The 21,069-nt window shown below is 38.5% G+C and overlaps 3 protein-coding genes across 4 annotated transcripts in view; 1 reads left to right on the top strand and 2 right to left on the bottom strand.

Annotated features, from left to right (window-relative positions):
• The window catches only part of LOC126702617 (cytochrome P450 CYP82D47-like), a 52,418-nt gene that overhangs the window by 12,181 nt on the left and 19,168 nt on the right, over positions 1 to 21,069 (top strand). The window lies entirely within an intron of this gene.
• On the bottom strand, positions 595 to 2,139 carry LOC126704043 (protein FAR1-RELATED SEQUENCE 3-like). Its single transcript, XM_050403084.1, has 5 exons — positions 1,287 to 2,139; positions 1,076 to 1,191; positions 932 to 994; positions 750 to 839; positions 595 to 642 (listed from the first exon to the last, which is right to left on the bottom strand). The coding sequence occupies exons 1-5, from the start codon at positions 2,137 to 2,139 to the stop codon at positions 595 to 597; spliced, it is 1,170 nt and encodes a 389-aa protein (XP_050259041.1).
• LOC126704042 (protein FAR1-RELATED SEQUENCE 5-like) lies at positions 2,189 to 3,902 on the bottom strand. Its single transcript, XM_050403083.1, has 2 exons — positions 3,827 to 3,902; positions 2,189 to 3,375 (listed from the first exon to the last, which is right to left on the bottom strand). The coding sequence occupies exons 1-2, from the start codon at positions 3,885 to 3,887 to the stop codon at positions 2,189 to 2,191; spliced, it is 1,248 nt and encodes a 415-aa protein (XP_050259040.1). The 5' UTR covers positions 3,888 to 3,902.

The following is a 21,069-nucleotide window of genomic DNA, read 5'->3' as shown; positions in this document are numbered from 1 at the left end:
AAGTGTTTTGGTTGTTGAAAGCCACCTGATACCTGCAAATCAAAGATTGAATAGTTAGACTAGCCTCCATACTAAGAGTGCTGGTGTAGGCTTTTTCCACTTGGTACTTACAAGACTTGGAATGTTTCCACAACAATTTGTCTTGGCTAGCACCTACCTTGGAGATGGGGGTTTTAAGAATTTCAGCACTAATAGTATGAGGGTATAGGGAACGGATTAAATCAGGTTTCCAGATGTGTGCAGAATGGTCAATAAGGTTAGACACAGTGCCAAGTTTAGATTATGATGTTGAAGAAGCTAATCACTGCTGAAATGAAAATACTTTTCATTTATATTAGTTATATTCAATTGGATGAAGAACAGTGTTGAATAATACAATTTTTGTCTAGAGGATGAGAAGGAATAACAAAAGAAAATATACAAAAAGGAATGTATTCTAACATATCCTAAAAATTAGCCTATTTTCATTGCCTTCAATATAAAATAACATTTCCTACAGCTTTCACTCCTCTCATCATCGATCTATACTTGTTAGTTGCATACTTGTCAAGAATCTTCTGAATTGAATACTCATCAAAAATCTTTCAAGTCAAATCACTTTTGTCCTGGATTTAGTTGCGTAAAACCATTTAAGAAAGAATTCTGCAAAATTAGATATAGACATTTTCAATTATAGTAACAAAGTGATAACTATTGATACAAATAAATAAACATAACTAATGAGGAATAAAAATAGCAAGTATATTTACCTGACTTAAATGATTTAAGCAATTGTTACTTTGAAGCATGCTTGTTAAGCTAACATTTGGAGAAGCACCACTCCAATAAGAAAAAGGGATCTACATTCAAATGATCTCAACATCAAATGGTAGATATTTATAAAAATGAAATACTAGTGCATATATCATTTTATTTTATTTTTTACTTGTACCTGATTTGATAGTTGAAAATGGTTTGAACTACTAGTCATTGGCATGCCCAGAGAATGGAATACCTATAAAATACTATAAGAGATTAAAATGTATGATCATTTAAAAATAAATAAAAAAGAGGATGCAAAGGGCTTAGATCATACTTGATTATTGTAGTTCTCATCCATGGGTACATTAGATGGGTGCATTGGCTGGCAGAGTTTGCTGGAAGTCCTCTCTTGGGCAGAGTTTGCTGGAAGTCCTCTCTTGGGCAATTGTTCTAAAAAAAGAGAGGAAATATTGGGCATTATTCACAACAAATAAATAATTGAATCATTGAACTAACATTTAAAATTTAAAAAGAAAAAGAGTTACTTGATCTTGTAATATCTTTTAATGCCTTCCTTTTACGCTTCTCCATGTTGCTTTTCATTCTCGCATTTGTGACTCCTTTTGGTCGCACACATGGGGGATCTAATATAGGCAAATTATTAAGTGAGCAATTAGTCTTCTCAACGTCACCAGAGATGTTATTATCCACAAAACTATTTACTCTTTCACCATAATCTCTTGCCCCACTTAACATCTCCATATCTTTCTCAACAAATTCTATCATCTCTCTAATTTTTCTTTTGCACATTTCAGTATGCCGAGTTGTTGCTGCACTTCTTGTGAAAAATTCATAAACTGAGCGCATTAATTCATTATGGTGTGATGTCACTGACAACTCATCATTTGCATCCGCTGATTTTGTATGATCACATACAACATTATCTTTCTTTGCATTTTTTGTCCATTGTTTCAAAATATACTGATCAGGAAGCTCTGTTACATTTTTCATAATAAGTATTCGCAAAGCATGTCGACATAGTAACCCCAATGTTTCAAACATTTTACAGCTGCACGTGATTTCATTATTTGAGGAGTTAAAATAGACAACATGAACCCTCTGACCACTTCCTTCAATGATTTCATAGGTGAAAGACACTCCATCAGAATTAACATCTTGGTGTGTGACCCCCAAGGCAGAAGTAATTTCTAACTCAAATCTTTTAAACATTGTACGAGTATAAACAGATGTTGCATGTTGCAAAAGTCCACAGTTTTGGACTATTTGAAAAGACGTACCTTGTTTGCAACGAAAATCTTCTTCTAACTCGTCTGTGCGCATATTTTTTGAAGCTTTCTCATACTCATGTACAAATTCTGTTGTCTCATTGTTTTGCATGCCATATGTTGAAAAACATTATTTGTACTCTCGCTCCTGGATGAAGTTTTCATTCGGCAAGAGAAAATGTTATGACTAAAAACTGAACACCACCTTTCATGTTAAGCCACTTATTGCCCACCAAATTGTAATCTCTAAGCAAGGCATCCCAACAAGACTGAAACTCTATTTCTGTCTCACAATTATAAAGAATCTTATTAAATTTACTCTTAAATTCAGGATTCCCATAATGCCTTGGTAAATTTTCTGCAGCATTTTTTGAGATATGCCATAAGCATAGGCGATGACAAGTATCAGGAAGCACAACTCTTATGGCATTCTTCATTGCTTGACATTGGTCAGTAAAAATTGTCTTTGGTTTTTGATTTCCCATTGATTCCAAGAATGTTTCAAACAACCAAGTAAATGAAGCAGTTGTTTCATCCAATAGAAATGCACAACCAAAAAGTACATTCTTCCAATGATGGTTGACACCTACAAATGAGGCACATATCATATTATACTTGTTAGTTCGATATGTAGTGTCAAAGCATATTACATCTCCAAAAGAGTTATAATCAATTCTTGATCTACCATCTCTCCAAAAAAAATTTGTCATTCGATTTTCTTGATTGACTTGAATTGCATAAAAAAACATAGGATCTTCTGCTTGCTTTTGTTTAAAATGGTTTACTAAACTTTGAGCATCTCCAGCCTCAACATTGATTAACTTTTGCTTGTTCACCGCATTATAGCAATCTCGTTTTATAAACCCAACATTTTCAAATCCCCCAGCTTCCTCAACTAAATAGGAATATGTACTTACTGTTCTTATGCCCGCTTCTTTAAAAGTTCTTATTACACCTAATTGAGCATCAGTTATTTTTTGATTCGACCTTAAAAACGGTCTTTCTTCAGGCTTTGCAAGCTCGTGATTATGATTAGAATTGAAATGAGTAACCTTCCACTCACCATTTGTCACTGTAAACCTGATACTAGCTTCACAACCAGTCCTAGTTTGTAATCTTTTGAATTTCTTATCATCCAAATGGTCACCATCTCGTGGAAATCCTTCTTTTGAACACACATACTCTCTCTGTCTTACACCATTTTTTGCATATCTGAGTTTTTCTTTTCGAACACTAAATCCAATTCGTATAGCATAATCATTATACAATTTATATGCTTCCTCCTCACTGTGCACCACCATTCCAAGCAAATTTTCAACATCTTGTAGTTCTTCATCGGCTCTAATATCTATAATTAAAAACATCACAAAACACATTTCTAAGGAAACTCAAATCAAAAGGATAATAAAAAAAGAAAAAAGAATGGTGTGTGCGTATAAACTATTAACTGTACAAATTCTAATTTTTAACTATTTTTACATTTTGGACTTAAGGTATGTTTAGAACTTAACTTGTGCTATGTTTCAAAAACAAAGAAATAGAGTGGCATCTAATAAACCCAAAAACAAAAAGTAGGTTCTAACAATTCACACCATAGACTCATAAAAATTTAATTTTTAATATCTATAAACTAGACAGAAAGAAAACAACACATAAAAATTTCATTATTTTAATTATTTCTTATCTTGGGTTTTTATCAAACACGTAGAAGATACCATATTTGTAAACTACATAAAAACAAAACAAAGCTAAGAGAATGATACATTGAAGAGTGAAATGAGTCTTTGTAACATACATACCTTGATCAATATTGGTTAGTTGCAATGGTGGTGTGTGGATTCCAGGAACTACTTCAGCCATAGCTTACAGTGAGTACAACTCACTATTCATCCAAGGGAGAAGAAAGAAAACCCAGCATAAGATTGTTTGAAAGGCTTGTCCAATGATGCGGGAAGGGAGAGGGAAGAGGATTGAGCGGGTAAAATAAAATTTTGTGTTTCAGAAATTGGGTGAGAAGTGGCTAACACAGTGGGTTAACAAGGTTTGATTTTGGCTAATTGATTTTGGGTTTCCGGGTAAGTGAGTAAGTCTATAAGTAGAGCTGAGATTTAACCTTGGTTTGATTTTTTAATTATAGTTAAGTTAATGGGTAAGGCTGATGTGGAGCTGAGTAAGAAAATATGGTTATGTGGCCTTTTTTTATTGGATGTTGGGACTTGGGAGAGATAAGGCACGGTTCAATTTGTTTTCTTTGCTCATAGATGTAGTTATTTTAATATACTTATGATCCTGTTATTAGATATTGTGTGTGGCCCGGTTTTGGGAGGGAAATGATGTTTTAGAATTCTTTCTTCCATGTCCCTTTTTAAAGATGAATCAGCACCTTAATTGGGAACAAGCTCCAACTCAACAACAAGCTGCCCAAGAATTGAGAAATTTTATTGCCAAAATGAACAAAATTTACAGAGAGATGCAAACACCAAAAACAGAGCAATAAAGGAAGCAAGTGAAATCAAATGTGTTATTCCTTATGACCCCCATCAATACAATCCAGCTTATTTATGTAACAGAATCCATGTTAACTAACTAATTTACTACCCAATGATTAACAACCCTGCTCTAACTGCCTAACTAACTAACTTCCCCTGACCATCCCAACCAAGTGCTCAACTTTTTGGTACATGCTAAAGCAGCAGCCCACGCACCTCACAGCAGCAGCCCACGCACAATACAACAGTAGCCCGCGCACCCCAGTGCACCCCTCAACGCACACAACTATGCATCACCCAACACACCTTAATGCACACCATTGCCTTCAAAGTCACTGATACAATCTTTCTTCAAAACTTTAGGACATCAATTTCGTAGCATCAACAACAACATTCAAATTCCAATAAAAAAATTAAAAAAAAAAAAATCTGTATGCCTTCATCTCATAAACCACATCCCTGTTAAGATCGAATGGGGGCATAAGTCTTAAAACCAAAACCCAAAATTCCCATGACCACCAAAACCGATCGGAGCTTGTGGGCTTTGGGCCTTATCTTTGCTTCTCGACAAAGATGCTGGTTGAGAGAGATTTCGACCTTATCGGGATGAAGGTAGACCTTGTCGCGAAAGAGAAGAATGACGCCGACTTCGTCGAGAACCTGAGCAAAAGCGGCGGATCTAGCGACGCCCATGCTCTTGCACGCTTCCACGTTCACCAATCTCATCAGCCTTCTCGCCTCCGCGAAAGACATCGCACTATTTTTATCTTCATCTTTATCATTATTGTTGTCGTTGCTGTCGCTGTTGTAGTAGCCACGGCTTGAATTTCAATTTCATACGAAAAGGGATGGGGATTTCTTCTCTAGAGAATTGGGGAAATAGAGCTAGAGGGAGAGAGAAAGAAAGAGGCGTGTTTGATTTTGGCTTTCCGGTTGGGTAAGTTTTGTTTTTGTTTTAACCTTGGTTTGGTTTTGTTAACCAGAGTTAAAGGACATGGGTTGCTGCTGATGTGGACCTGAATCAGAAAAATGGCCACATGGCACTTATTAATTGGTTGGCAAGAACAGGGAGGACCACATCAGTGGTCCTCCCGGTGGAACCAAAAATTTCTCGTCCGACACAGACATGCAGCCCATTCTGTCGTGTCTATACTCTATGCTACCTAGCCCTTAAAGGCTAAAGCAAGTTAGAATAAAATTTACTTAAACACACTTTCTTTTAAATAAATACTAAACCTCGGTGTGAAAGACTAGAAACAGCGACCAATTCCCATTTAAAATAGAAAAAAAAGAAACAGCAACCATGCTCATCTCGTACCCATCCCACACAACTTCTATTGCCAGCATTTTTGGCCTTTTCCTGATTTTTTTCTTTCTACTCTGGATATCAAGAAGAGTTCAAAGAACTGCTAGTAAAAAGACTGTTCCACCTATTGGGAGGGTCGCAACCGCCCTATACAACTTTGGGTAACATGCTTGGCTGACAAGTACTGACCACTCTTCACTATCTACTTGGGTGTGCATCGAATGCTAGTAGTAACCAATTGGGAAATAGCTAAAGAATGTTTTAACACCAATGATAAAGCCTTTGCCAACCGTCCAAAAGCTTTAGCTTGAAAACTTTTGGGCAACAATTATAGCATGTTTGGTTTCAGCCCTTAGAGCATTCGCGCCTCATATCTTCATTCTATTCTATTTTACCATTTCAAAAAGTCATTTTATCAATTATACAATACCATTTTATAATACACCAGCATCCCAACTTTTATTTTACCATACTACACATTAAAATAATATAAATTATACAATAAAATATATTTAATTCTCTCTCTCTCATTTCTGTTTCCCTTCCTCTTTCTCAACTAGTGGTCAAGTACCAGAGAAAACTCAATACACCAATCTACATAGCAACCACCCTCTCAACCACATTACCTCCACATAACAACCCGGTCACCACCACACAACAACCACCATGACACCAAAACCCGTTAACCAACAAAACCCTTCTTCTTCTTCATCCTCAGGATTCGTCACCTTCTTCACCAAGATCAATCACTTCAACCCAAAACCCCAACTACAAGAACAAGCCTTTACCACCACCACCGAGATCTTCCTCTTCCATGACCCGATCATCGACCCAGACCCACACCGCCACCACGATCTTCCATCTCCGCCAATCCACGCCAATCCCAAACCCAAAATCAACACCTAGCTCTGTCATGCCGATCCCAAATCCAAAATCAACACATAAATCCAAAATCTCCAATCCATGCCTAAATCAACACCTAGCTCCGTCACGCCCAAATCAACCCAAATCCATAACCCATAACCCCACCACACTGATCCACCACTTGAACCATGATACACCGATCAGAGCAAACCACCCCACATCGGAGCAAACCCATTGAAGCCACATTAAACCCATCGGAGCAAACAACACTGAGAGAGAGGAAAGGGAGAGGGAGAAATCTAAAAGAGAGAGAGACGAGGACATAGTTGAGAGAGTGGGAGAGTCAGAGCAGATGAGAGAGAAAAGGAATAAGATAATGTTTTTATTTTTACAATTGTGCTACAATGCAATTCTACATGTAAAATTGCACTATAGCGCAATTGCAAATTTTTTTGCAATAGTGTACATATACAATTCCTTACATTTGGCATTTGCAATCCCTAGTGCGAATGCTCTTATGGTCCCTATTGGCGTCAATTACGCAAAATAGTAGTTTGTGAGGTAAATAAAGAAAGTTAAGAGATAGTTTTCCTTGGATCTATTTTTTTGGATACTACCAAATACGGGAAGATGTGAAAAATTATCTTCACATAATGGTTTCCATTAAAACAAACAGATCGATCGCAGACCACTTATTAATTCCTCACATTACAATTATATTACTTTTGCATTCCTTTATCTTAACGGCCATAGACACAACAACAGTAACATTGACATAGACTCTCTTTACTTCTCAAGAATTGTGAAGTTCTAAAGAAAGCTCAACAAGAATTAGACAACCAAGTTGGTAGAGAAAGGCAAGTGAAGGAATCAAATGTGAATATTTTGGAATACCTCCAAGCTATCCTCAAAGAAACAATATGTTTATTCCCTGCTGGACCACCCTTAATGCCACATCAGTCCTTGGAAGACTGTACTTTGGCTGGCTATAACATCCCAACCAGTACATGGCTCTTGTTAATGATGGTTTCTTAGAAATCAGTAGGTTAAAAGTCTCGGGTGTTGATGATCTTAGGGCTTGATCCTGAAATAACAAGTACTAAGTTAGAGGGGACCGGTGGAGATCGGCCAAAAGTCCTCCGATGGTAAAGTCAGTGGATTTGTGATTCCAAGTAAAAAGGAAGTATTCTATGAAAAAAGTGTCTCAAAAATATCCCTTACCTTCTCATCGATGAATGCTTATATAACATACGTTAAACGGTTATCTGTTTAATAACTGTTCCTATTGTTGAGGAGTTCGGAGGATTCGGGGGTAACTTCCCTAACTGCCTTGGAAGTTACCTTATTTGGACATGTGTTCGATAATTGGTTAATGTAGAACTCGGCTCATAGCAGTTCAACTCGTCCCTTACGCTCGGTGGAAATCAAAGTCATCCAAAGTCCAACACGTTGTCCAATGAACTCGTCCATCCTTTATTAAGGATGGACGAGGTTATTAGGGACAACTTTTTAACTGATGCGTTCACTCCTTCCTAATTCCCTTTTCAAGTGTAGATCTTGTCCATCCATATGTTTCTAAGGACGGACAAGCTTTTCAAGGGGCCTCGTCCATTTAAAGGCAGACGAGGTCATTACTGGGACGATCACTACATGTGCTTGGTTCGCCCTAGTTGGTCTCTCATTGGACGAGCCATATGGACGAGCTCAGGAGTTGGTTTTTTTGTAACACCATCAGTTGCCCCCTTGTCCACATGGGTCGTCTAAAGGATTTGTGCATTTAATGTCAACTGTACATGCCATGTATCATAGTTTCACTGATGTCCAGTCTCGTCAATTTATTTTTTCAAGGGGCCAGCCACATGTCATATCCTGGTTGGTCGTGCCGTTTCGAATACCCAGTTAGATGTCTATAAATAGTGGAATTCCTCCCCTACCCTTCACATTTCTGAAACATTTCTTCGTCTAGAGCCCTCGTCTAGAAGTCTCTCCACGTCCATAGTCCTCTCTCGTGTAAAGTCAGGTACTCTTTTCCTTCTCGTCTTTAGGAATTTGGTTTCCAAAAAATGTTTCAAACTGTTATTTCCTCATCTAGTGATAGTACAGAGAAAGCTATAGATGAGTATTATGATACAACCAGTAATGGTGGTTTAAGTAAGAGTAGTCATAGTAGTGGGGAAAGCTTTATGGACGAGGGGTATACCTCTGGTGTGCCTGGGCTTCCTTTAGAAGTTATCCAAGAACAACTTAGGAAAGCCTTTGGTTCCAAAGCTGGCACTTCATCCAATGTGCCTCCGTCTAGTCCTTTAGACGAAGAGGAGACAGCTTATATTTGTGCTGTAGGTGTTCATTCTAAAACGAATGAACAAAGGCTTAACAATCTTAGGGCATGGTACCAGATGCTGGATGAGCTTAACCTAGGTTGCCCGTCCATGGAGAGTGGTGTTGCAATCCTCGTTTTGGGGTAGGTGTCTATGAAGCTTATTTCTTGGGGGGTTTTAGGTTACCATTGAATGCATTCGCTAGAGAATTATTAGTTAGGTTAGGTTTAGATATATGTAAATTTAACCCTAATGCGTGGAGATTAGTTATTTCTATGCAAATTTTGTGGAATGAAGTATTTGGGAGGGACCATTCCCTTATTGTGGACGAGTTCCTCTTTTGTTATAAACCTTCGCAGATAAATCAATCCCTTGGCTTTTACTAGTTCACAACTAGGGGTAAAGATTGTAGATTAATCAAGTCCCTGGCCTCATTTGACAGAAATTGGAAGACGGAGTTTATCTTTGTCTCCGGTTTTTGGGCAGGGAACCTTATGGACGTTGGCAGGGACCCTTTTGCCCCTTACTCTGGGGACTTAGGGAACCTTCGTCCTGAAAGTATGTCCCTCCCCTTTTTCATTTTTCTTTCTTTCAACTTGTTTTTTATTTGCTTCTAACTTTTGTTTATCATTTGTTTAATAGATGTTAAACGTCTGTCTTTAAGCAAATTTCACCGTGATCGCGTCCATAGAGCTCGTCTTTTCGCCGATAGGGATTTTCGTTCTTTAGTTACCCTACGACATCTTGCCAAGTGGGGACTTGGCCCTGAACCATCAGATGAGGCTATTGCTCACGAAGTCATAGTTAGAAGAAGTAAGTTTCTACCTGATGTTATTTTGAACACTTAACTTATTTCTTGATCTACTTATAATTTCTCACTTATCATCATTGTTTTTCACCTTTAGGAGTGTCAACTATGAAAGAAAATAAGGGAAAAGAGATTGTAGATGAAGAAGATCGTCCTGAGTCCCAGCCACAAGTTCGTCCATTGGCTGGGGACAAAAAGAGATCTTTGTCCAAAAATCTAGATTTGGGAAATCTCCCTAACCGTTGAGGCAAAAAGGCCAAGCATGGGTCATCCCAAATAATTAAGCCCAACATTTCCTCGTCTCAACAACTTGTCAAAATTTACGACGTGGACTCGTCCACTCCAATTGAGACCACTCCGTCCAAGACTCCTCCGCCTAAGACGACTGTGCCTGCCACATCTCAGCCTTCTCAACAGGTCCCTTCAAATATCATTGAAAATGAAGACCTGGCTTGGGAGCGTTTTTAGAAGGCTGTTTTGGACGAGGACATAAATGTTTGCTATGACATGTCCTTGAAGGATTTTGAACATTCTGGTGTTCACGATCTTTTCAAGGTAAGTAATTATATATTTTTCCTTGTCTTTGCCAATATATATTTTTTATCTAACCTTTATTTCATTTTTTTATTTTTAGGCTATGTCAAAATTTATAGCAGCATCTAAGTAGGCTACAGGATTGGACAAGACAAGAGTCTTGTTAGAGACGAGGATTCAGGAGGTGAAGGAGGAATCCAATAAATGGGCTGGGGTGGCTGCTCAGGCTAAGGAGAAGACAACAGAGCTCCAAAAATTGATTGATGAGTTGAAGACTGATGCAGTGGAAAAAGGCACTCGTCTTGACCATCTACAGAAGAAGAATGACGGGCTGAGTGTTCTTTTGTCCAAGGCTAAAGAGGATGCAGTGACTGAATTTAAGGCGTCCAAGCAATACACTGATCTTCTGGATGCCAATTATGCAGCAGGTTTTGAGGATTTCAGAGCGGACGCTATGGAAAACTTTCCAGAAGTGGACTTTAGCTCTATTAAGCTTAACCTTGCTGCTGTTACCAACTCTCTTCTTCAAACTAACTCCGAGGACGTCAATGTGGAAGACGATGCCAACACTCAGCCACCCCAAGACGACCCCAATGCTAATGCCCCCTCTTCTTAAAGACGAGACTTTTACACAAGCAATCCTTGTATTTCTTTTCTTTTCTTTTGGTTTTCGTTTGGTCCTTAGTTTTGGGACCTTTTTATGTAACTAAAGTACATTTGCCTCGTCCATGGTTTTAGGACGGGGCCTTAAACAATTATTTCAGTATGTTTTGACTTAACAAGGGTTTTTGGACGTAAGAGGTCCACCCTTTAGTTAATGAAAGTTTATTTTCTATCTTTGTGTGGACGAATGCTGTTATCTATATCAACTCCAGCTTTGGCTCGTCCATGGTGAAAAATATATATATATATATATATATATTATATTATTTTTGTTAATGTAACTCGTCTCTGTGGGTAGTATTTTTCATTTAGCTTTATTCGTCCTAAGACTTGCAAGCTGATTTTACATACTATCCAGTTTCTTTTGCCTAACTTTTCACTCGTCCAAGGATTGGATTGTTTCAGTTGGCTTTTGATTCTCGTCCTTAAATTGGACGAATATTCTTTATAAGGCTTTACCTCGTCCATGACTTGGACGAGTATGCCTAAGTTTTTTCCTTGTTTTACTCAGGAAAACTTATTGACGTTACATCTCTGCATCCAGAGAATTTATTCATCTTGAATCTTTTAGCCCCCTTGTGGGTTAACTTGAACGAAAATAACATGGAGATTTGAAGTTCACACAACATTTTGTACATAACATAAATATTGTTCACAGATAAGGCACATACATGCTAATGCCTTTTTTATTTCATAAGTACAAACTCCATAACTTCGTCCATAATCACGACATAAATAACCACAACATAAATAATAAAGTAGTAGTATCAAAGACAAACAACATCAAACATAAGTAGAACGTAAGTAGACAGACAAGCTCCAAGCTCGTCCATAGTAATACTCGTCCAGTCTCATTTTTATTGATAGTACCTCCTCAGGTGCTCCACATTCCAAGGATGCTCCAATTTTCTTCCGTCCAGGGCCTCCAAGTAGTAGGATCCTTGCCTCCAAAGAGAACTTTTTCAGGATGAGATCTCCTATGTTGAACCGCCTTGGTTTCACCATTGCATCATATTGCCTAGCCATGAGGTTTTTGTATTTTGCTGTCCTGTGCTCTATATCTGTCCTTACCTCGTCTATTAGATCAAGGTTCAAACGGAGTTGCTCCTCATTATCCTTATCTTGATACATCATCACCCTGTGATTGGCCATATGCACTTCTGCAGTAGGGGTTTTCACTGTCGTCCTGTACGCCCATAGAACACCTGGTAACTCATCTGGCCATACTCCCTTTGCTCTCTCAAGCCGAGGCTTGATGATTTTCAACAAGGATCAGTTTGCAACTTTAGCCTGACTGTTGGCTTGGGGATGGGCGGGCGAGGAATAATGATTTTGAATTCCGAAGTGTGCACAAAAGTCCCTGAAAAGTGCATTGTCAAATTGTTGTCTATTGTCAGACACCAATACCCTGGGCACTCCAAACCTGCACACAATGTTCTTCCACACGAAATTTTTAACATTCTGTTGTGTGATATTTGCTAACAGTTCAGCTTCCACCCATTTAGTGAAATAATCAATGCCCACCACTAGAAACTTCATCTGCCTTGTGCCTAATGGGAAGGGACCCAAAATGTCTAGTTCCCATTGTGCAAAGGGCCACGGTGCCATTATCGGGGTGAGGTACTCTGATGGTTGCTTAGGGACGTTGCTAAACCATTGGCATTGGTCGCAGACCTTGACGTATGCTTTAATATCAGCTTGCATATTTGGCCAATAATACCCCGCACGGACGACCTTGTGGACAAGTGACCTAGCTCCTGAGTGATTGCCACACGCTCCTTCGTGAACTTCTCTCAATACGTAGTTCGCTTCGTTCGGAGCGAAGCATGTAAGATAAGGCTGAGAAAAACCTCTTTTGTATAGCACCTCGTCCATAAGAACGTACCTAGCCGATCTTACCCTCAGCTTCTTGGCCTCGTCTTTCTCTTCTGGAAGTCATTCGTCTTTTAGGTATGATACAATCGGGGTCATCCAATTTCCTCTGCTCTCTACCTGTTGTACTTCTGGGATATCTATACTTGGCATATGCTGAATCTCATCAAATTCGTCCATGGATTCATTTGCTGAGGCTTCTTTCGCTATGGTATCAGCATCCACATTTTCCTTCCTTGGGATTTGAACGAAGTCAACTTCCTCAAATCTTTTCATGAGGCGCATCACCCTATTAAGGTATTTCCTCATCCATTCTTCCTTAGCTTCATATATCCCATTCACTTGGCCCATAATCAACTGAGAATTCCCCAAGACGAGTATGGACTTGGCTTCCACAAACTTAGCAAATTCTAGCCCTTTGAGGAGGGCTTCATACTCGACTTCATTATTAGTTGTTTGGTACTGCAAACGAACTTTGTGTTTCATTTTGTCTCCTTCCGGGGATTGTAGGACCACACTAATTCCTCCTGTGTGCCATGTAGACAAACCATCCACATGGACGACCCATCTCTTATTGTTTTCCGTTTCATCTAAATCATCATGATTTGGGGTAAACTCCGCAATGAAATCTGCTAAGGCTTGAGCTTTTACGGCATGCCTTGGTTGATATCTAATGTCAAACTCACTGAGCTCTACAGCCTATTGGATCAGTCGTCCTGCAGCTTCCAATTTGTTCATTGCCTTCTTGAGCGGATGATCTGTCATGACATTAATAACATGTGCTTAGAAATAATGCCTTAGCTTCCTAGAAGCTGTTATCAATGCGAAAGCTAATTTTTCCATTTGTGGATATCGTCCTTCTGCTCCCTTGTCCTAACTCTTCACTAGCATGTTATTACATAGACTTCCACATTCCTTCCGATTTACGGACGAAACATGTGGTTAACCAATCTCTGATATGTTGCCCCCGCATTCTTTAAACTGAACACCTTATAACAGAACAAGCCTTGATTGGTGACAAAGGATGTCTTCTCTTGGTCTACCTCATCCATCCTTATCTGATTGTATCTAGAGAAAGCATCCATGAAGCTAAGCAACTTGTGGCCCGCAGTGGAATCTACCAACTGGTCAATGCGTGGCAGTGGGTAGCTATCCTTGGGGCAAGCCTTATTTAGATCGGTGAAGTCTACACACATTCTCCACTTGCCGTTTGCCTTCTTGACCATTACTACATTGGCCAACTAATCCGGATAGTACACTTCTCGAATAAACTTCGCCACAATTAACTTTTGAACTTTATCTTTGATAGCATTATCTCTCTCAAGGGCAAACACCCTTTTTTTTTTTTGGTGGCTTGGAGGAAGGACATACATTCAGACGGTGGGTAATGACACTAGGATCTATACCCGGCATGTACTCATGACTCCAAGCAAACACATCAATATTTTTCTTCAAAAACTGGACGAGGTCCTTCTTAATCTTCTCTTCTAGATCTGCTCCAACCCTGGTACACCTTTCAGGGTTATTTTCATCCAAGGAAATATCTTCCAATGCTTCGGTGGGCTCTGCTACAACTCTCTTTTCTTCAATATTCATAGTCTGAACTTGTTCGTCCACGGCCAACATGGCCAGGTAACATTCTCTTGTCCTACTCCATGTTTTGTCGGAAACTTGACTGATAGGTGCTAGGTAAATGTAACAACCTTCCAACTATTTAAAGTTGGCCTTCCAATTACGGCGTTGTAGGATGATGAACAATCTACTACAAGGAAGTTCACATCCTTGGTGATTTGTTGCGGGTATGCCCCCACTACCACTGATAATGAAATAGTACCCACAGGCTGTACCTTCATTCCACCAAAACCTACCGAGGGGAGTTCACTGGACGGAACTGGTCTCGTCCTAACCTCATCTGCTGAAAAGCTGGATAATATAAAATGTTTGTCGAGCTTCCGTTGTCAACTAGCACTCTTCTGGTTGTGTAGTCAGCAATAAGCAAGGTGATGATGATAGCATCATTGTGAGGGTGGTGAATTCTCTCAGCGTCTTCATCTGTGAAAGTGATCGCTTGCTCATCCATGGACCTTGCCCTTGGTGATCGTCTAGAAAGTTGGACGCTCTGCACTACTTTCAAGTATGCTTTATTTGACTTGGACGACTGACCTGTCAAACTTCCCCTTATGATTACTCTTATTTCTCCGAGCGGTTATCATGATGATTCTTCTATCTTCCCGTTTAATTTCTCGTCCTTGTGGTCTCGTCCAAGGAAATTCCTTAACTTTCCTTGCCTTATGAGATTCTCAATCTGCTGCTTTAAATCAAAACACTTGTCTGTATCATGCCCATGATCCCTATGGAAGTGACAATACTTATTCCTATTGCGCTTATTGGGATCTCCCTTCATTTTCTCCGGCCACTTCAAGGAAGGATCATCCTTGATTTGCATAAGGACCTGCTCAAGTGGCATGTTAAAGGGGGTATACTGTTGATTCCATGCTGAAGAGCCAGGCTTCTTATTATCTCAGTCTTTCCTTTCTTCCGTCCGTCCCTTCTTTGGACGAGAGCCTTGCTCGGAATGACGATTGGGGTTTGCTTCTATTCTCTCAGATCTCTTCCTCTTCTTAGCAATGATCATGTCTTCTGCATTCATAAAATTTTGGGTCGAATGGACGAGTTCGGCCATGGACTGAGGCTTTTTTTCATAGAGTTTATGTATGAATAATTCCGAATTCACCCATTATGGAAGGCCGCCAATAAAAGCTTGTCATCTACCTCGTCCACGCTCAGGGCTTCTCTGTTGAAACGAGTGATGAATGACCGCGGGCTCTCATTCTCTCCTTATTCTATGGTTAACAAGTTGGAAGAGGAACGCTTGTGTCTTTGTCCCCCAATGAAATTATTAACAAACAACATGCTCAACTTTTCAAAAGAACTTACCGAATTCGGGGGTATTTTGCTGAACTAGACTCGTGTCGGACCTTTAAGGGTGGTAGGGAAGGCTCTACACATGATTTCATTAGGGACCCCTTGAAGGTGCATTGTTTTCTTGAAAGTAGCAATGTGATCAAACGGGTCACGCGTTCCATCATACGAATCCAGAGAAGGCAACTTGAACTTTGATGGTAGAGGGTGACCATTGATGGAAGCTGTAAAGGGGGAGTCAGTTCTGTGGACCAAATCTTCTATAGGATTTGCCCATCTTATGTTCTCTTTCATTTCTTCCATGACTTTCTTCATTTGGTCCATCTCCTCTTTCAAGTGTGGTACCGTTCGTGAAGTGGTGCCTCTTAACTGACTTCCAATTTCAGTATTTTCTCTATCATCATGACTCTGTGTTTGTCCTCCTCCTTCACGCTCTTCACGTGTCTGCCTTTTCAGATTAATCTCCATTCTTAATTCTTGGTTTTGGCGAGTTAACACCGCCATTGCAGCCGCCATAGATTGCACATGTTGGACAGATGATGTCTGCATGTCTGGTGCAGATTGCCGATCGCGATAGGGGTTGCTTGAAGCGTCCCTACTTCCCTGATGGCCTGGGTTAGTAGCCCTTGATCTAGTCCGAACCATCAACCTTTTGTCACGGAAAAGAAAACTGCAAAACAGTCTCGTCCCCACAGACGGCGCTAACTGATGGTTTCTTGGAAATCAATAGGTTGAAAGTCTCGGGCGCTGATAATCTTAGGGCTTGATCCTGAAATAACAAGTACTAAGTCAGAGGGGACCGGTGGAGACCGGCCAAAAGTCCTCCGATGGTAAAGTCAGTGGATTTGTGACTCCAAGTAAAAAGGAAGTATTCTCTGAAAAAAGTGTCTCAAAAATATCCCTTACCTTCTCATCGATAAATGCTTATATAGCATACGTGAAACGGTTATCTGTTTAATAACTGTTCCTATTGTTGAGGAGTCCAGAGGATTCGGGGGTAACTTCCATAACCGCCATGGAAGTTACCTTATTTGGACCTATGTTCGATAATTGGTTAATGTAGAACTCGGCTCATAGCAGTTCAACTCGTCCCTTACGCTCAGTGGAAATCAAAGTCATCCAAAGTCCAACACGTTGTCCAATGAACTCGTCCATCCTTTATTAAGGACGAACGAGGTTATTAGGGATGACTTTTTAACTGATGTGTTCACTCCTTCCTAATTCCCTTTTCAAGTGTAGATCTTGTCCGTCCAAATGTTTCTAAGGATGAACAAGCTTCTCAAGGGGCCTCGTCCGTTTAAAGGCTGACGAGGTCATTACTGGGATGATCACTACATGCGCTTGGTTCGCCCTAGTTGGTCTCTCATTGGACGAGCCATATGGACGAGCTCAGGGTTTGGTTTTTTTGTAACACCATCAGTTAATATTCCAAATCTCCATCGAGACCCAAGTGTATGGGTGGATCCAACTGACTTTCGATCTGAAAGATTCCTTACAACTCACAAGGATGTTGATGTTAAGAGCCAACATTTTGAGTTGATGCCATTTGGCAGCAGTAAAAGAATGTGCCTAGGATTTCATTTGCTCTACAAGTTACACAACTCATACTAAGTAACTTGTTGCTTGCTTTTGAAATCGCAACCCCATCTAATGATCCCGTGGACATGACTAAGAAAGTTGTACTTACCCACCTAAAAGCCACCCCACTGGAAGTCAATCTTACTCCTTGCCTTGCTACTCAAGCATATACGTATTTTGAATGGTATTGTATGATAAATCATATCAATTGATCATATATGTAATATGAAAATAATAAATAAAAAACTTTGATCTTATGAGTTGTACTACAAAGTTGGGTGTTTTCTTCATATAGGTCACTATAAATACATTAGTTTTCTTTAGCTAAAACTATTCTGTCAAAGTTTTAAATATTACCTTTAATTTAAAACAGATCAGTTAGAGTGTTATTTAAATAATTAAATTTATTATTTCGTAAATTTAAATTTTTGGATAATCAATAATCTACTACAATATCAAAGTAGGTGATTTGGCGTTAGAATTAATCTTGTCTCCTATTAGAGAAGCATTTGATTGCTAGCTACGCCTTGTTACATGTTTAAATCTGTAAAGTTGTGATTTACAACTATATTTTATGTTGGCTTTATTTCATGACAAAAAGTGCTGTAATTTCTTTAATTTTGTTCCTTGTATTTTGTGGGATTTTATTGTATTGGGTTTAGTATTAAGTTGGTGAAGACTTAAGCTTAATTGAAGATTAGTAGATTTTGCGAGAAGCTTGCGAGAAGCTAACCCGCGAAAAGGGCATGTGCGAAATACATGACTGAAAGCTAAAGAGTCGTGCCAGGTTATCAATTTCGCGAGTACTTCGCAGGTAAGGCCTTCCCGCAAGATACCTGCAAGACTCTCTGCCTTGAGGATTTTTGAGAGTGACTGTCTTACCCTTCACCCATACTATATATACCCTCATCACCCATAAATGTAATGGAACCTCCCAATATCTTGAAACTTTTTTTGAGCTGGCCTGGGCCATTTGGTACAACAGAAACCAAATAGTCTTCGAAGATATTGACCATTCCCCTGCATAGGTCTGGAACTATGCAAGGAGACTTATCCTTGACTTCAAAGAAGCAAGTACTATCTGCTATCAAAACCAGCAGCCAATGGTTTTAGGATGGAAAGGCCCACCTCCAGGTGTGTTCAAAATAAATGTAGATGGAGCTACCTCAGCTGATGGCAAATTGGCTAGTATTGGGGTAGTCATAAGGGATAGAAAGGGCGACACCATAGCAGCAATGTGCAAGACTCTCCTTGGCCAACATTCCAGCGAAGAGACGGAGATATTAGCGGTTGAGAATGGAGTGCTCTTGGCTAAGGAGCTGGAGCTGTCATAGATTTATATAGAATCAGATGCTCTTATGGTTGTCCAAGATATTCAAGCTGGGAATACAAATGGCAATCTTGGCCATCTGCATCAGGGGATTAATAGTATCCTTGAGACCTTCAATTGTTGGAAAATTCATCAGTTGAAAAGGGAATACCATTGTTATTAATACTGTTCCGTTCTGGCCAGAACGGCTGGAAAATTTCGTACCAGTCCTTAAACTGGTATGAATCACCCTCTTGTTCCACCTCAGACCAAATTTCGGTTCATTCCGGCCATTTCGGCCTGTTTCGGTGAATTTCGGCTAATAGACATATTTCGGCCGGTACCGAATCTACTGATAAATGCTGAAAGATTTTACGTTTTCAAGTTTTAATAGCTATTACCTTAATAGAGCCACCCATCACAGTTCATCTCATTTCGTCAGTAGCCTCAGCAACTTGGCCTTCTTCAGTTCTTCTTTTCTTCTGCACTTCGTCCTTTCCATTTTCTTCTTTTCTTTGTACATTTTCTTAGCTGTCCGCCCATTTGTTTACTCAATTGCCCTCCACTTTTTTTCATTGAGCTTTGTATTTTGGCATTTCTGTTCCAATTTTTTAGTTTTGTGAGCCACTCCACATGACTAGCATTATAATAATACAATTCAAAAGGAGAGTTAATAGGTTGCAAGCTTTGTGTCTTTTCTACCCTCTGTGATTTTTTTTTTTTGGGTCTAGTAAATATTATTGTTATTATATTTTAAAAAACTTGTTAGCTATTATAATAATAATTATTAATATTAAATATGGGCTTATAACTTTAAGATTCATGGTAATTTTTATAGGTTTGACCAAAAATATATATCAAAATGGTAAATATATATATTATGATGGTACTTTCAAAATAGTACACCAGTATTTATCAATATTGACCGGTACCGAAATATTCCGTTCTAATAGACAAACCAAAACGGGATCCGAAACGGTATTCATAACATCGGGGAATACAACAAGGTAGCTCATGAGCTAGCTAGTTATGCTTGATGTAATGGTACTTATCAGGTTTGGAAGTGGATTGATCCTCCTATGGTTCAACATCTCCTCCAACTGGAACGTGCCTAAATTGTACCCTTAGTAGTTTAGTTGCCTTGTACTTCAATTTCATCTTAATGAACTCAGTTTCATATCCCAAACCAAAAAAAAAAAAAAGTTTAAATCCTATCATATTTATAGTAATAATATCTGTCATGTCAAAATTCTTTATGTCTAAAGTTTCCAGATGTGATATCAACCTAGAATTGATTTATTTTCATGTGTTAATACCATTCATTCAAGTCTGGTACAGGTTTGAATTTTTTTTTTCTTATTTATAATTAGAAAGCTGGAAGTTTATTAGAACACACTAACAAACTCATTCATAGAAGCTTGAAACACTTGTTTACAAACAAACTCATTTATTGTTGGCAAAGAGAAAACTCTACAACTACAATTTTCTAATATACAAAACAGACAACGAAATTTATATATTATCTAAAGTTGAAACGTAATATTTATTGTTGTTACACTCTTATTGAGCCACATCAATATAGCATTTGGTGAAGTATTTTGATCATAATCAAAGTGATAGTAACGGCTACATTTGTAAAAGAGAAATTTTATGCCTACCAAATGATATTTTATCCAATTTCATTTTATAGACGAGGTAAGATGGATCTTGAACCATTAATATGATAATAACAATTATTGATATTTGTCATATAATAAAGAAAATTGAGACAGAAGTTAAAAATTTGAGAAGAAGTTAATTGAAAAACTCGACAGGTTTCTAACTTATTTGAGCAAATTACAACTTACTCACCTATAGTTTAATTGAAATTTAAGTTGCCTACCTGTGGTTTAAAATTTGACATTTTACCCATTTAAGATTTGACTGAAATTTAAGTTGCCTATTTGTGGTTTGAAATCTCATAATGCAAGTTCTGCTAGATTTTTATTTTTAATTTTTTTTAATCTTATTTGATCTTGTATTTTTATTTTTTTATTTTTTTGTATTTTTGGAGGAGAGAGACATAAAAGTGGAGCAAAATTATATATTTAGCCGAGTTTTTAATAGAGATAGTTTATAGAAATCTAACTAAGCTAACCTCAAATGGGTAAAGTGTCAAATTTCAAATTATGAGTAGATAATTTAAATTTTGACCAAACCACAGGTAGATAAGTTATAAGTTGTAATTTGCCAAACTTATTTTCTTGGATTCATCATACAAACTAATCCATTCTATAGAACCATGCATCAGCTTTAAAAAATAAAAATAAAAAATAAAAAAATTTAAAAAGGATAAATGTTCTCATTTTGTGTATCATTAAAAAGTATATAACATTTGGA

Source organism: Quercus robur, chromosome 10 (genome assembly GCF_932294415.1).
Source record: "Quercus robur chromosome 10, dhQueRobu3.1, whole genome shotgun sequence".
In the NCBI taxonomy this organism is placed as follows: domain Eukaryota; kingdom Viridiplantae; phylum Streptophyta; class Magnoliopsida; order Fagales; family Fagaceae; genus Quercus; species Quercus robur.
This window is presented reverse-complemented; position numbering and strand designations above follow the sequence as displayed.

Excerpts from the sequence above, each read along its gene's own strand:
- LOC126704043 (XM_050403084.1), bottom strand. The coding sequence starts at position 2,139 with ATGCAAAACAATGAGACAACAGAATTTGTACATGAGTATGAGAAAGCT. Across the intron at positions 1,192-1,286 it reads AAAAGATATTACAAGATCAA|AACAATTGCCCAAGAGAGGA; the intron begins GTAACTCTTTTT and ends CTCTTTTTTTAG. Across the intron at positions 643-749 it reads GCTTAAATCATTTAAGTCAG|AATTCTTTCTTAAATGGTTT; the intron begins GTAAATATACTT and ends CTAATTTTGCAG.
- LOC126704042 (XM_050403083.1), bottom strand. The coding sequence starts at position 3,887 with ATGGCTGAAGTAGTTCCTGGAATCCACACACCACCATTGCAACTAACC. Across the intron at positions 3,376-3,826 it reads ACTAACCAATATTGATCAAG|ATATTAGAGCCGATGAAGAA; the intron begins GTATGTATGTTA and ends TTTTAATTATAG.